The sequence below is a fragment of the Poecilia latipinna genome, unplaced genomic scaffold (assembly GCF_001443285.1).
Source record: "Poecilia latipinna isolate Pla-1442-1.1 unplaced genomic scaffold, P_latipinna-1.0 Scaffold74, whole genome shotgun sequence".
Classification (NCBI taxonomy): domain Eukaryota; kingdom Metazoa; phylum Chordata; class Actinopteri; order Cyprinodontiformes; family Poeciliidae; genus Poecilia; species Poecilia latipinna.
The window spans coordinates 294,891-311,285 of NW_015112690.1; the positions used below are offsets into that span (position 1 = coordinate 294,891).

The 16,395-nt window shown below is 39.4% G+C and overlaps 1 protein-coding gene across 2 annotated transcripts in view; it reads left to right on the forward strand.

Moving 5' to 3' along the window:
* The first annotated feature begins 412 nt into the window (after nt 1-412).
* Nucleotides 413-16,395, forward strand: part of LOC106935946 (enhancer of polycomb homolog 1) — a 41,321-nt gene continuing 25,338 nt past the window's right edge. Inside the window, exons 1-7 of one of the 2 annotated variants that reach the window (XM_015016697.1) lie at nt 413-709; nt 1,281-1,392; nt 11,960-12,119; nt 12,782-12,927; nt 13,195-13,401; nt 13,497-13,645; nt 15,101-15,254. In XM_015016697.1, coding sequence (XP_014872183.1) covers nt 12,020-12,119; nt 12,782-12,927; nt 13,195-13,401; nt 13,497-13,645; nt 15,101-15,254 — 756 coding nt within the window. In that variant the 5' untranslated portion in view covers nt 413-709; nt 1,281-1,392; nt 11,960-12,019. Of the gene's footprint in view, nt 710-1,280; nt 1,393-4,397; nt 4,887-11,959; nt 12,120-12,781; nt 12,928-13,194; nt 13,402-13,496; nt 13,646-15,100; nt 15,255-16,395 lie in introns of those variants that run through there. The other variant, XM_015016692.1, reaches the window with a different exon arrangement.

A 16,395-nucleotide genomic window follows, 5' to 3' on the forward strand; every position in this document is an offset into this window, starting at 1 on the left:
TATGTTGCTTTTTTATATAACAATTATCAGCATAATAAAAATAACTGTCAAAAATAACATTGTCAATTAATGTTATTTATATTATTTTCATTTTTATTATTTTTTGGAGGGGGCGGGGGGGTTGGTGTTGTGATAATAACCTTTTCCATCATCAAAATATTTGTTTTCACCAATATTTCTATGTTTAGTATTAGTAATTGTTATTTTTGTTTCTAATTAACAATTATTATATTTTTAGTTTTGTTTTATAATTATTATGATTATGATTATTTTATTTTTATTGTTTGATTATTATTGTTGTTGCTGTTGTTATTATTATTACTATACCAAGCAGAGGACAACCAATAAGCTCATGTTCCACTAAAGTTCTCCACAGGTGATTGGTGGAAGCTGTCATCCAATCACAATTCGTCTTGAAAGTGGCTTCTTGGTCAGTTTGGATCTTTTTTTCACCTCCTCGAAAAAAAAATCATAAATAACTACCCTAATTTATCTTTAGAAGCACGATATACTTTTACTTACCAAAATGTTTCTCTTCCATTGCCCTGTCAGGCTAAGTTAATGGCACTTTTAGAGCTAGAAAGAAGCTGAAAGTGTCTTGTATTTAGTCGTCCCAGTGGGAGCTAACCAGCGTTAGCATTTGGGCTAGCATGACAACCAGTGGAAATACCATCGTCAGTATGTTTCCTTCTGATTTTCATTGCAGCAGGTAAGTTGAAACTATCACCTGGGGTGATTTCAGCCGTGCGTCGGCTTTATGTAATGTATTTCAACGGTGGATAAAATAATTTTAGAATTCAGGGTCAGGGTAAGTGAGCTAAGGCTGCTAGCAGCTGTGTGTCAGCTAACTGCGGTGTCGCTGTTCCTTGTGCAAACACAGCTGTAGGGAATCTTTGTTGGTCAAACTGTCCCTAATTCCAATGTAAATGCCTCTCAATCGACCTCCTAGTGACAAATATCACACATATACGTTTGATAAGGCGAATGTTGGTTCACTTTTTGCTGTAATGTCCTCAAATTCACATTAGTTTTCCGTATATGGTGTTGTGTTGGAATGTTCTTTGTATTGTTGCAGCAAAACTTATTACATGGCCCAATTCAAAAACTTGTAATCATGATTGTTTAAACTTATATATAAGGACTGAATAAGATTTTGGAAACTGAATAAAAATTTCCTGACCTAGTGAACAAATTTGTATTTTAATTTTGATGAATTTGTAATCTTATATTTTCTGTTTTGTGGTTTTGTCTCTTGTCACCCCCTATCTTTTTGTTAAAAGGCCTCAACTATGGACTTTACAAGAAATTGTGTTGCTTCCAAACGGATGATGATGTCGCCTCTTACATCTGGATCATTCTGGTTTCTTTGGCAGTCGTCAACCACTCCTGCAGGTTATTTGCATTTTTAATCAATGTTCTTTGACATAAAGTACATAAGTTTGAACAAAGCTATCCAAAAGTAAATTACTGGTTAATGTATTCCCAGTTTGGGCATTATTTTTGTTTACTTCTTAAAACCCAGACTATTGTGAAGACAATAAAGTGCTGTCGGTGGATCCTGGGCATTCACAAGAGTTGGGGGACCACAGCTGCCTCCCAGCAGCTTGACTCCAAGAATATGTTAAACTCATCTGAAAACACTTATAACCGCTTATGTTAATTGTTCAAACACCAAAATTTACCTCATTATCCTTTGATAGGCACAGTGGAAAGCATTTTAGCATTACAGCAGTTGCTAATATGTAATGATAGAAATTCAAATGAATGGCTCAACAGGATTGGCTGCTTTGCAAATGCCAGACAATAGCAGGTCAAGTAGCTTTGTTCATAGGTCTTTTGAATTCTTTACATTTGCTGTATGAAAAAACAATTTTTCAAGAAAAATCTCGGGTTACGTTCCACAGAAACATTTGTGAATACTGAACCACGAACAGGTGGGGGTCGACTGTACACACGGTACGTTCTGCTGTGCAGTATTCACATTTAGGAGTCTTCTAAGATGCTATGATGGTAATCTAATGCAGTCAAAGTACTGAAAGTGGGGTTTTTGTGACTGTCGTAAAAAGAATAGTCTCTTTGTAGCAACTTTTGTTTATGCTGGAATATAAGATGTCACAAGAATATACTACCCGTAAATATAGATAAACATATTTTTACAATAATCTTTAAAATTCTCCAAGAAAAGTAGATGAATAAACAGTTGTAATTACATAGGGATCAAACAAAAGTTTATCTTTGTGGAATGTGCTTGAACAACAACACTTTCAATTGTAACAGAACTTGCAGAAAACATGTAAATAGAGCACAGAAGACAACAATTAAACCAAACTTGAGTAGTTGGTTGTTTTTGACTAAAAGGATCTAAGTCATTCTTACAATGAAACAAATTAGATTTACCTTTGACTAATGTGCATTGACAAAAAAATTTCAAGTAAATCTAAATAAACTCAAAGTTCAAAAAGAATTTACAATAAGTAAAAAATATCCAAATTTAATCATCGGTATTATTAGCCAGCTCCTACTTTCAACCCAGGACTGCACGGCATTACACAGAACAATGATCCACATTACCATCATTCACACCAACTTTAGATCTTTTCTGAAAGTATTTGCAGAGTTGCCATAATCTCCATTTTCTTGTTAGTTACCTTAGAATTGATCTAGTGAGTACTTACAGCAGATAGGATAGACCTTCCAACCAGAGCTTTTGTTTCATTTCTTCCTCCACACATAACCGTGACCTGTTTTTCCTGGTAATTTTGCTACGTGCGAGTTTATTTTGGCTGTGTTGACCCACAATGCCCTGCGGTGTAGCCCACCTCCTGTATTCGGTTCACTTTAAGTGGCCTGTCGTTTTAGGCAGACCCGGGTCGCTTCTTTGATCTCCAGCTTTGTTTGGTGGCACATTCGCATCAGAACCAAACTTTCTATGCAAACGAGCTGGAGTTGGATTCAAACTGAACTTTTAAGGGACACAATAGTTTTTCAAGTTTAAACAGATCTAAGGTGGTGTCCACGCCAAATAAAGCAGGTTTTAAAGAATGTGTAATTAATGAAGACTGGTTAATTTAGCTTCAACCTTTCTAAGTATGATATTTTGAATTGAAGAAGAGAAAGTACTCTGAATTTTATGGTTCAGGTGGGGGTTTTTATATTCTGCAGAAATGCATGATAATGATGTTCTGCCAAAAGTGAAAATTTATATTTTGAGACTGTACTGGTGAAAATTCAGACGCACAAAGAAAAGCTTTTGACTAATCTATTAATTTGAAAGTTAACAACCAAATTAATCATTAGTTTCTGCCCAATGACAGAATTGTATGTCGTGTCACAATAGAAACAGGTTATTGATTTAGAATTGAGCTTCATTCTGGTTTCAGACTAACTTCTTTCAACTCCTCACTGAATGGTTCAGCTGCTGCAAAATAAATTCGAGAAGAATTCACACATTTGTCTTGCTTATTGACATGTTTGTATTCCAGATTAATTCTCCAATAGCAGACTGCTACGTAATGTTTGTTGCTTTTTAATAAATGTCTTTATTTTTGGGAAGGGCACACATTGGGACCCATGTTCATCCATCCATGTAGGTCAGTCTGCTTCCTGTTGCATTCTGTAAGATTTTGCTTCAGGATTTTAAATAACTTTCTGTAAGGATGCTGTTGGAGTTGATAACCTTTGCTTTCCTAGAAATTTTGTGCCTCAATGAAAAATACAGGTACATATGAAAGGTAATTTTATTATATTTCATTAACTTGTTGCACTGCAGCAAGTAACTTTTTTGATTTATTATTTCAATAATATTCCACATCCCACTCCTAGAGAAGTTTGTTTATTCTTTTAAAAAATGGGGCAAAACAACAAACTTTAGAAATTCAAGTCTTGAAAATGTGGGAATGATTTAATGTATTTCTAAAAATTCCTCTTTCTAAATATAGGATATGATGAATTAGTGAATTTTAATTTCCAGCAGGTATTTTTCTTTTGATCCGCTTGTGTCCCGTTGTTTTTGTTCCACTTGGTGGCGATATATGCTAGTCATTTGAGTCAGTTGGGTAATGACACAGGTGTTGTCTAACCTTCATAATGTAAAATTACTAATAGATGTAGTAGTTTATTATGCTAGATTTTTTTAGTTTACTTTGATTTTTTTTCTGACCGTGTGTATAGTTTTTAACCATCGTTAGTTCTTGTACAATAATAGGGTGGGAGATTTACTCTGGTTTTGCTTTAAATATATATTTATTTTTTAAATCAAACTCTAATAGCACCCTGGTAAATAACAGCATAACATCCCGAGTCTGGAAAGCTGGAAGTTCCGAACCCATCACCAGCATCATTTCCCCTCCTCCTCCTCTTTCCCTCGCACCCCAAGCGTTTCTCGAGCGCGCACGCGTGCGAAGCTGCGTGGGAATGGCTGTTTGTGTGACCGAGGGGGCTGGGCCGCTCGGAGGGAGCACTGAGCTGCATGAGTTTGTAATGTCCGCCATGTTGGCCATGGCGTATTGAACCGGGCAGGAACAGCGGAGCGCAGCAGCGAGAGAGACCGACAGACGGCGACTGAGACCCGGGCCTGCCCGGCTCTGTTCGCGCTGCTAACCGGACCTGAACGACTGCCCTCAGAACCGACTCTAAAAGAGACCGCGACAGATTCCTCAATGAGAACTCGAAGCAGACGTGCTGTTACTCCAGGCAGTTCCCAGAGATTTATGCTGCATCTTTTATTATAAGAAATGAGTAAACTGTCGTTTCGGGCGCGGGCGTTGGATGCTTGTAAGCCCCTGCCCGTCTTCCGCTGCGAGGATTTGCCCGACCTGCACGAATATGCCTCCATCAACCGGGCGGTGCCGCAGATGCCAACTGGGATGGAAAAGGAGGAGGAATCGGTATGTTATTTTAAAAGGCGCTCAGCCGCTGCTGGATTTCTTTGACCGTGTTTTTCGGCGCCACAATGTTACCTGCGCAAGCTTGTGCAAAATGGCCGCCATTGCTGCCGTTTTGTGCACACGACAGATCTCGACGAAGGCTTTAATTTACTAAACTTTACCTATACCAGGGGGATCATAATATCGCTATATTGTGGTGTTTTACTGAAAAGTCGTGTTTTAGCCATCTGCTACGCTGCAAACGTCGCACGAAGGCACAAAGAAGTCACGTGACTTGTGTCGGCGCCACCATTTTGTTGACTTTTCTCTTTGCTAAAGGCGGGCAGAGGCCTTGGTTTGTGTGCAATTCCGCTGCGTGAACAGCAGGGGGAGACAGCGGGCCTACGGCTCGGTTTGACAGCTAGGAATTGGTGTGTTGACAGTTGCAGCCGTGCCATGTGTGCTGTACTGCGTGACTTGGTGGTAAATGCAGGCAGAAACGTCTTTAAATCTCATATTTAATGTTAACGTGCTGCAAAACTTTATTCAGCGTTTATTTGTCGACTTATAAAAGCGGATTTTAAGCTTGTATATAGTGTCTTGGACTTAGTAAAACCAACGTGTAGGGTGTTGTCTATAGCAATTGTAATGTGTGATGGTAATTTTGCACAATATATTTAAAAAAAACGTTTATTTGAAGTTTCCATTCATGTAGTTCATCTATACTTAAAATTGTAGATATATTTTTAAGTGGTGGTAGGAATATTAGCTTAAATATTCATGGCTGTTACCCATTTTCAGCGTCAGTTGATCTATGCTTGGGGATTTTGCTAATCTCCTATATCTAAATTTCTTATTGTAAAACTTTGAAAGTTATTTACGTTTGATACTTAAACTCAGTCAAAGCCTACAGAATATTCTTTCCTATAAACTAGTATTGGCTGACCCCGATTATTGGCTGAACTAATTTTCCCCCAAAATTATAATTGATGAAGTTAGTGTAATGCCTCTTTTTATTTACATGTCATGAAAAACAATTTGTAAAGGGAAAAAATAATAGTACTGGTATTCTTCTAAATGTGAAATGTATGATATTAGACTGTTAGGAAATTGGATAGAAATTGGTAGTTATAGGATTGATTATCAGTATATTCAAAAAATGCAATAATATTGCACAATGCGCATCACTGTTATAATTAACCTCTAGGTTTTACCATGTCAGCTACTAAAACAAACGCTGGATATGAAAATTGAAAGCAATTGGAGTTCATCTAACATGTTATTGGCAGACAGTCTGTGAATACATGGCACTTAAAAATATAATTGCTTCATCTGTGTCAGGTAGGGCCATTTACTGAAGTGATACTCCAGCAGGCTGGCAATCTGCAATGCCAGGCAAAACATGTGGTCATGACAACCATCATAGTTTTGTAAAATAGTCCTTTACAATTATTTAATGCCTTTCCCTCTCATACAAGATGGGCATAATTCCTTATTTGGGAAGAACTATATATAGAACTTTATATTCTGGTTTATTTTTAGGTATAATACAAAGTTAAACACTGGTTTTAGATTTCAGATAAAGGAATATAGTATTTTTATTTGTGTACAGGCGCCAAGTTTTAAACAAGGTTATTGAACTACATCCCATAACCACATGCCGCCCAGTTATGAGGTCTTTATTGGTATTAAAATTTAATTTTATCCTTTTCCAAGTTAGAATAACTGGAAAAACAATTTTCCAGATGTTTTTATCTCTATGCTAGTTTTTATAACCTATGTTTTCTATATGAATTTTTCATAGCATCACACTTCAGTTTTTCCCCAAGTCAGTACATTTTGGTCACTGACGTATATTCAGAGAATACATGCAAAAATAAAAATGAACAACTTCAAATCTATTGTTTCAAGATAGATTTATGGTTAAAAACATTTAGTTTATTCATTTTTACAAGAAAAGAATAGTAGACTTCAAACTTCTTTAAAGAATCTGCATTTGTGGTCTAATTTTATCTGTATTTTGGAAATCTTATAGCATTTTATAGCTAAATTGAATTCATTCAAATGCCACAAAAGGAATGAAACAGCCCTTTTACTATTCGGCTATTCATTAGTCAACATCAGCTGTGTTTTAAACACAGCTGATGTGGAGAAACAGAGAAAACTTAACAAGCTAAATGTTAAAGGACAACATGTGGAAAATAACAGCATTTTGATCCAGTATGGTTTGTAGGAACCTTGCCGTTACTTTAACAGCCGTTTGTTTCTTCAGTTTCATTTCCACATGGAGCTCGGAGACTTCTCCTTTGGGATGCCACAGCAGACAGAAACACAAGGAAAACACTGACACAGTGCAAAGTCAGCAGAAACCCCGTCTCACCCCCACGCTGGCCCTCTCCCCACCTACTGTACACATCCACACGGTGTCATTACATAACAGTGTGACAGAGGAGATAAAGAGGGCAGTTTTACTACAAGGCAGCCGCGGCTTGGCTCCCTGACCCACATCCTCTCCAGCAGCAGCAGGGCTGTTTCTATTCTCAGTCAGCTAAATGACCGCACGTGGAGCTGAGTTACTTTGATACTAGTTAGACGTTTTAGGCACTTTGGTAACTGATTTAAAGGTGTTAGATGATAAAGCATTAAATGAGAACATCCTAGGGTTAAGACTTTATTTGTTTTAAAGATCTTAGGTCCCAGTTATACTGAATAAAAAGTAAATTCAGTGTATTTTATGGAAAATATTCTCTTTTCCTGTCGCTATTACCTTATTTATTGACCAATCCAGCTGTTTGTCCATATTTCCAACTCTGCCATCCATCCTTAGTCTGTCTGCTCCTCCATTTATCATCCATCCGTTCATCCTTCTGTCCCTGAACCCATCCATCCATGTCCGTCCATCCATTCATCAGTTTCTGTCCATCACACCATCCTTCATCTATTTGTTTGGCCATCATTCAGGCATCTTTCCGTCAGCTCATTTTAATCTTTCCAGATTCCATTTATAATTTTATACTTTATCCATTTATGGATGAAGGGAAAACGCATGTGAAAGTAGTCCTTAAAATAAATTTCCACACACAAATTACACGCAATATTTCCCCATTTATGTCCTGATCTGTGATATTTGCCTGTTACAGTGAAAACTGGACGTCTTAAGAAGGAAAAATTACTCATTCGAGTTGGTGATGAAGTGGAAGCGTGCTTCCATGGCGAGTTATGTAACCATGGTATTTCCTGTTTGGTACCAGAGAAACTCAGCTTCAGCCTGAAGGAACAGAGTCTGGTATCAGTTGGACTGTGTTTGTGTTCAGCTAGTGATGCTGCCTGTTATGTTTCAGTCGGGAATCAACAAACCTCCATAAATGAAGCTGTCTGTACTTTAGATGCTGAAATGTGTCACTGTCCTCAAGACTTCCTCGGCTTCTCCTGGCTGGCATGCGCTGGAAACACCGGCAGGAGGCCACATTTCTGTTGCCATGGCACCCTTTACTAGTCTCATCCATTTTTCTTGGGTATATTTATTACTAGGAAGGTGTGATGTGAAAAATGGATTGTTCTTCCAGCCTATCTGCATTTATGACTCAAGAGAAAAATGATGGAGCTGCTGCTGTTCCAGGATGTTTACGTGGAGAAAATATTGAACCTGTTGGCGCGACGCTTCTATGAAGGAAAACTTTAATGTTCTGTTTTGTTTAATATGTACATCTGTGAAAAGACCAATGATACTGTATAATATTTGCATATTTTCGAAGAATGCAAGAAAGCATTTGTCCTAGTAGATTTTTGCTTCAGGCAGTATAATTGGAAAAACTGGGCTGTTTGCTTTTCAGGCCTGCGTTCCAGTGGAAATGCTAGCCTCAAGGATTTTTCACAGCAACAGTTTCACATGATGCAAGGATTAAAGAAAAATTTCTTTTGAAGCCACAGAACCTTCTCTAAGGCGTTATATTAACGCTGTGTTCAGAATCAGTCATTGGCATTCGCTTAATTTGCTCCTTTAAGGCTAATTGCGGTCAGTATGTGCAATATCAGTCATAATATTTTATACATTATATTTCATTTTCTATACATTAAAGTTTTGCTGTTTGGATTTTCCCTCCATGGCTGAACTTGATGTTTATTCTTTAGAGGCTGAGATGACAAAGCTCACAGATAGGAGGTGAGATGTGTGGAGGGAAAAGAATTAGTTGTTTATTTGTAAATGCCCTTTAGAGATTCTCAAGGTCACCTTTATATTATGTTCGCACAAAGCAACATTATTATTGAAATACATGCAAAATATAGCCAGAGGTGTGTTAGTGTGGATGTTAGACAATCTAAACAGCTGTGTTTTGAGATGAGTCTTTAATTTCTGATCTGTGAATGAATTGACGGAAACATGTTTGCCTTATTAGCTCCCTTGTCGTCTAGTCAGAGTTGCTAATGACATGCGTTGATGGGTAACATTGTGTCATAACTGAAGGGAAGATCCAATTCAGTGTCTGAATTTTTATTCTTGTCATCTACTAAATTGCAACTCTATACTAGAAAGCCTCCATGAATTCAAAATATTGTGGTTGATTTTTTTTGAAAAGCTGCATTTGAATTCGGTTGCCGAAGTACGAGAGCTGTTAGTTTAAACACATTTGGTTCAACTGAAGCAGCCTATAAACGTCCCACTCGTTTTCAGACTGCAGTGCAGATGAGTTGGGATGTGTCACTCCTGGATGTAAATCTAAACGATGAAACTGTAGCTGTTGCTTCTAAAATGAACCACTTGAGTTTTCCTGCATGTGCCATTCACAAAAGCCCCTAATCTACGCTCGGCAGAGGAAATCCCTGGGCTGTGAAGCGTGGTGAGGATCAAAGCTGAGAAAGATCAGGATGTGTTTCAGGTCAGAGGAAGGTTACAGAGCCTGGCTGATACTCACCATGGCAACTTGAGCTTAATTGCCTCTTTACATGCACTATATGCTGGTAACTCCGCTCTGAAACCACATGGTTTACCTGCATGTTGATTTGTGAGGTTGGAATAAATGTCGTTTAATTAAAAGACAAAAACACAAACTGTGACATGCGTTTGTTGAAACCTGATGTTATTCATCTCTCCTGTGTTGATTTCTGATTTTATACTAAAGATTATCAACACAAACACATTTATCATTCTGTTTTAATTCAGCCATTAAACACTACAAAGTCTGTCTTGTACCCAGGTTCCATGAGGTGGAATATTTTTATTCCAACAGAAAATGAAGCCTTTCCCAGGTTTTCTCCACATAAATGTTAAATCCCATATTTCTAACCTTTATCTGAAAAACAAACCAAAAAAAATACACGAGGGAACATAGTACTGGTTGATGTTTACGGTCTGACAAACTATTTAGTGTTTTTGTGTAGAATGAACATCAAAGGAATGGTGATGTCTTTATCTAAAATGGAAACAGCGTTTTAGGGTTCCAGTGGGAAAATGTTTCTCATAGCGTATTCACCCCCAAACATACCTTACATAGTGACAACAATGGTGGATCACATGTTTGACTTATAGTTTACTAGTTTTAGAATCAAATGTCACACAAAAAAACTCAACTTCATCACTTCACATCAAAGTCTCTACCCAGGTTTTGTTAGGCTGGTTTCTTGTTGTTTACTACTAACTTGATATGAAGGCTTTCTGCACATCATGTCCCAAACTCAATGTTCAAGCTGGTCTTTTAGCGTTTTAGCCTGAATAATCATGTTTGGTTAATGTGTTTGTATTTTTCTAAAACTGCAGTGAAATTGACAAACTGATGGAGCAGCAGATGAATCCGTCTTTGGCTTGTTCCTCAGCCAGATGAGTGTCTGAGGTGTAAAATTGCACTTTGGGATCAAATTATTTGAGTTAAATTTTTATAATTGTTCTGTTGATCCAAGATTGAGCTTTCCAATATATTGACTCGCTAAAATCACCACTGTAGCGTGTGACATTGCATTTTAATGCAGTAGTTGGTTATATTTCCAGTTCCAGTTGCCTGTTCCCCTCTCAACTGCCTCTCATTCTGTTTTATTTAGATTTCTTCCAAACCATTTTCTCTATAAACCTGAAAGATGGTTTGTGGACGAAGATGGATCAGCTGTTATATGAAGTATTCCTACGCCTTGTACATTTTTGTTGTAGGACCCAAAATCCCTAAGCTAAAAGCCAGTGCAATAGTTTTAAAATAAGAATGGAAAAATACATTTCTTGTGGCCTTTTTTCTTTTCCCAATAATATATTAGATGAAACAGAGTTACACTTTTGTGAACAACTGTTGACTGCTGATCTTGAGTTATGGCTTTATTAAAAGTAGTGTATAATTTTAGCATTTTTGAGGGCAATTGTTTTTGGGTGTCTCTTGGCAACAAGAACAGGGTGAGATATAAAAGATACTTCTTGTGCCATACTGTTTTTTCTTATTAATATCAAGATTTTATTTGTCTGGAATAAATCTCATTAAAAAAACAAAACTGTTCATCAGCATCTTTGTTTGCAGGCCAGGTTGGCTTCATTCTTAAAACTGTGACTGGGGATGACCAAAGCCACTCAGAGGGCCACAAACGGCCCCCACGCCGCACTTTGGCCACCTTTCCTCTCCTTCACATCTAAACACTTGTGTGCATCAAGTTCCCACCATGTTACAAATGGATTCGATGATTCTCGTCTAATCTCTTTCGTTTTGACTCGAGAAGCTGCTTAATATTCCTCCTGATTTTTAACCACTTTCCAATCGATGGAAAACTACTCGGTTAAAGGGTGTCTTACTTAATGCTGACCCACATTTGCGAATCAAACCAGAGAACTGGTTGTGAACAGCGTGCGACGTGTAAAATGAGTAGGAGCTTTGCGAGAAGACTTGTTGGTGCAAGATTGGCCCGAAATCACGGCGGCTGCGTCGGCCATCTGTTGCATAAAGCTCAGAAAAGCCCCAAAAGGCTCCAAACTACAACTTAAAAAGCTGCTTCTTTCTTTCCCAAGGCATTAAGAGTGCCTTCTCAATGTTTATCTATAGGAGTTATATTCATGAAAGGTGGTTTGTTAAACATTATGAAAGCAAACCAGGAAGTTTGTGTTTCAACCCTCTGTTCCCTTCCAGGAGCACCATCTCCAGAGAGCCATCTCGGCGCAGCAGGTCTACGGAGAGAAGCGGGACAGCATGGTCATCCCGGTCCCCGAGGCGGAGCGCAACATCCCGCACTACGAGCTGCTCTACCCCGGGGACTTCAAAATGCCAAAGCAGCTTATTCACATACAGCGTGAGTAGCAAGAGGAGGGTCAAAGTTCAGCTGGCGGTCTGAGCACGTGCAGACGCCGCTGCTTGTCAGAAGACTGTGGTTCAGACGTTCAGTAGTTTTCTGTTAGATGGGGACTGATTAAATAGTTATGAAGGTTTGACAGACTGCCAGTGAAGTTCAGAAATGTGGAAAAATATTAATATATACCATAGTTTACAACTCATCTATTTTTCATTCATTTGTTCCCACACCTGTCTGTCCTCCATTCATTCATGTCTTCTTTGTCTTTCGGTCCATCCATTGGTTTTCCTCTGTCCGTCTCTGTGCATCCTTCCATGTGTCCTTTGTACACATCTGTCATCCATCTTCTGTTTGATTTCATATTTAAAGTCTGTGGAAACTAGAAATATCTGCTGTAATTTCACAGTAAAGTGAATTAAGTAAATAAAAAAAAGACAGGCTGGGAAATTTGGGACTTCAGGCCTGGAAAAGTTTGGAAATTTAACAGCATGAATCTGACATTTTGAGAACGCAAGTGCAGACATGTTGAGTCACATCCATCTGTTTCAAATATTTAATTGGTTTTTTTTCTTTCTTTAAGGTGACTAATACATCTGTTTTTAATTTCAGATGCCGTTGATTGTTTCTAACAGGTGGTACTAATGTTCCCTGTGTTTCCCCAGCTTTCAGTTTGGATACGGAGCTTCCGGACTACGACCTGGACACGGAGGATGAGACGTTTGTGAATAAGCTGAAGAAGAAAATGGAAATCACGCCGCTGCAGTTTGAGGAAATGATCGATCGACTGGAGAAAGGCAGCGGACAGCAGGTAAAAACACAACACTGCTGGTAGCAGCCTGACCTGGATTACTACAAACACTTTAACAGGTTAATTGGAGGTCATTGAACGCAGCACAGGAGTCTGAAACATTATTAAACCTAAACATTATTGGTACAACACAGCATCTTTGAATAGAAAAATGTTTTGTGGTAGTTTGACTGTAATCTGATTGTTTTACCTCTCAAACCTTTAAAGTTTTTAACATAATTCACCTGAAAACGTGTCGCAGTGCTGATTTCTCCTCTTCCTCTGCAGCTCGTCAGTCTGCAGGAAGCCAAGCTGCTGCTGAAGGAGGACGACGATCTGATCAAGGAGGTGTTTGACTACTGGAGCCGCAAGAGGAAAACCTGCAAGAGTGGCTCGCTCATCCCCACCGTCAAGCAGGAGAAGAGGGACGGCTCCAGCACCAGCGACCCCTATGTGGCCTTCCGCCGGCGGACTGAGAAGATGCAGACCAGGAAGGTTGTACAGAAGAATCCCGTTGCTCTTCTGGGTTTTTGTTTCCGCGGCAACGTGCTGGGATTGACAGATAGGCTTGTTGACTCCTCTGTTGTCAGAATCGGAAAAATGACGAGGCGTCGTATGAGAAGATGCTGAAGCTGCGCAGGGACCTGAGCCGCGCCGTCACCATCCTGGAGATGATCAAGAAGAGGGAGAAGGTCAAGAGGGAGCTGCTGCACCTCACCCTGGAGGTGGTGGAGAAAAGGTCCGACTGGCATCAGAGCCTGCTTTACTTGTATGCCGCATAGCTGGCCTCAGTCAGTTGTATGTGAAACTAAACGCCTTATTTTTCTGAGAAAAATGTGGAAGAACAAGTTGGCTTAGGAATCTTTCCTGTCAGGAAAGCCATCAGATTATTTCCTTCTGGCTTTCAGCTGCTGATATGTTTGTTATAGATTTTAGTTCCTCCATCTAAAATCCAGCAGTGCTTCCTAGTGTTCAGGTTGGGACCTGCAGCCATCTGGAAAAATATGGAATTTTACTCGATTGTTTTCCAGATCTGCATGAGTTTGGAAAAAAGAATGAAGTTTGAATTTCAGATGTTATATTAACAGTTAGATCCAGCCTGTTTCTATCTCTTTCTCTGCTTCATTTTTCTGTCAATCAGTTTGTTTCCATCTTTTCTGTCATCTCATCAGTCTGTTTTTATCTTCCATTTTTCCATCCAAACTTCTGATTTTTCCACCTCTGTTCATCAGTACCACAATCTTTGCATCATCAGTTTTTCCATCCATCTGTTTTCCCTTCGTATTCCCATCCGTCTATCCTGTTTATAATCTGCAGGTTTGTCTTTGTCCCTCAAACCTTTTATGTTTTTGCAGCTTTCTTGTTAAAATCCTGCCGACTGCAGAAGTTTCTGCCATAAATTCTCAGTGAAACATTCATAAGTTCCCGTAATTGTATAGAAAATGCTACTTGAATCTAAATATTACTTTCAAAGGATCTTTGATTCCCAGTGGTAGGTGAATGAAGCTGTGTATTAATGGCTTGTTGGTTTTTACCCTAATGGCTCCCAACAGGTTAATTGTTTTACATTAGCAGCTTTAATCAGGATCTGTTGGAAGATTGTAGAAGTTTGGGAATCAGTGCTGACTCTAAACTCCTGCTTCACTGCTCCTGTTAATTGTCGGGGAACTTCAGGAGTCGTGTTTCAGTGTAATCAATTTAGAGTTTGCTTATTGAGCCTTACGTTCAGGACTCTGAGCTCATTTCCTCTCTCCTCCCGAGGAAGATTTCTCTTCTCCCTCGGCTCCATGGCTCTGTCATAAAGTGTTTACTTTGTATAAAAACAATATTCTTCCCCCGACTTCCATTTAGGTCGTATACATTTTTCCTGCCTCCGCTGCGATCCGTCCGCACGTGTAACCAGAATGAATGTCCTCTGAAATCAGCTGTCAGGCGCGGCGTAAATTGGAGCCGTCTCCTTGAAGTGGCTCTGATTCGTAGTGACATTTCAATTTCCTGCCGTTCCCCCGATCCGCTTCCTGTCTGCGCATCACAGCTAGTGTTCCCTCCCTGACCGCAGCACTCTGCTCCCATTAGACGCCCGCTCTGCCCACCACTGCATTATGGGATGCTTGTAGAGCGCCGTGTTCCTGTTGTTGTCGCCACTAAGAACAGGAAGTCCTCCTCCTAATGTCCTTGGTTTGTCTCTCGTCAGGAATGTGATGCCTGACTTTGGCTCTGAGGTGATGGCTGAAGCTCAGCAGCGGGCGCTGGTGAAGCCCGTCTACACCATCCCCATCATCCCCCTGTCCAACAGCAACCAGTACCGACACCAGGACCACCACATGGACATGAAGGACTATAAGAAAGTAAGCCAGTCCACCTTCACTGCTCTCAGCTTCAATTCTACTCATTCATCATTCATAATTATATATCTTTAGCTTATTTTCAGCTGATTTTAGTTACTAGTCATAGGAAATTAGAGTAATAAGTCCAGAAATGTGATTTTTATGACCTACATTTGAGCTGAGGAGAGCTCCAACACACCTGAGTCAGCAGTCGGTCGTCTCTGTAAAGACCTGGTTTGTTAGAGGAGGAAAGATGGCTGACTTCACTGAGAGTCAGGGAAAAAAACAAAGATTACTGCTAAAGTGGCATATTCTAGTAGTTTCCACCATATTCTAGTTCATGAAGTCGCTGCATAACAAATGTTATCTCTGGTTTTTACTCATCACTTCACACAGCAGTTCTTACTGGTTGCTGTTTTGGTTTGCGCTGACTCAGTCCCACATTTCGGCATTTCTAAATGGCAGCCAAGTACGAATCATCAGCGTTCAGTAAACACTTTATTTCAGAACAAGCAGTCATTTCAGTTCCTGTTTATTTTTACTCAGAATATGCAAGTTTCATCATTCCTCCTTGAAGAGTGATGGTGATAGAACAGGGTGGAGCAGCAGCATGAGTACCTCGGAATTATTTGCTGCCTAATGACAGCAGACCTCCTGTTGGGGTTCAGCTCCAGCTTCCTCTTGTTAAATTCTCTGTGCCCATCGGCAAGGCACTTAACCTCAGTTTACCTCAGGATCAGAGGAGCTGCAGCTGAATGCCCACAAGTTTCTGAATGTGATTAGTTTATCATAATACTTCATCTGTGCTGCTGCTGCTGCATGTTTAGCATTGAGATGCTATTTTAGGCTTGAGTTTCCTTGCTGATAGGCTAACTCCTGTTAGCACAACTTGCACACAACAATCGTGTTTTCCATTGTTCTGTCACATCAATTTTAAAATTAACCGCAGTGGGACAAGAGAAGCGGCTTTGTCCTCCATCGCTGTTAGTGGAGGCCACTTGTGCGTCAGATTTACAGACATACCAGAAACGCGCAACAACATTTGTGGCTCCTGTCTCTTTTTTGTATTTTATTTTTATATATATATTAGGGCTGTTGTAAACAAATATTTTAGTAATCGAGTAATCTATCGATTATTCTTACGATTAATCGAGTAATCGGA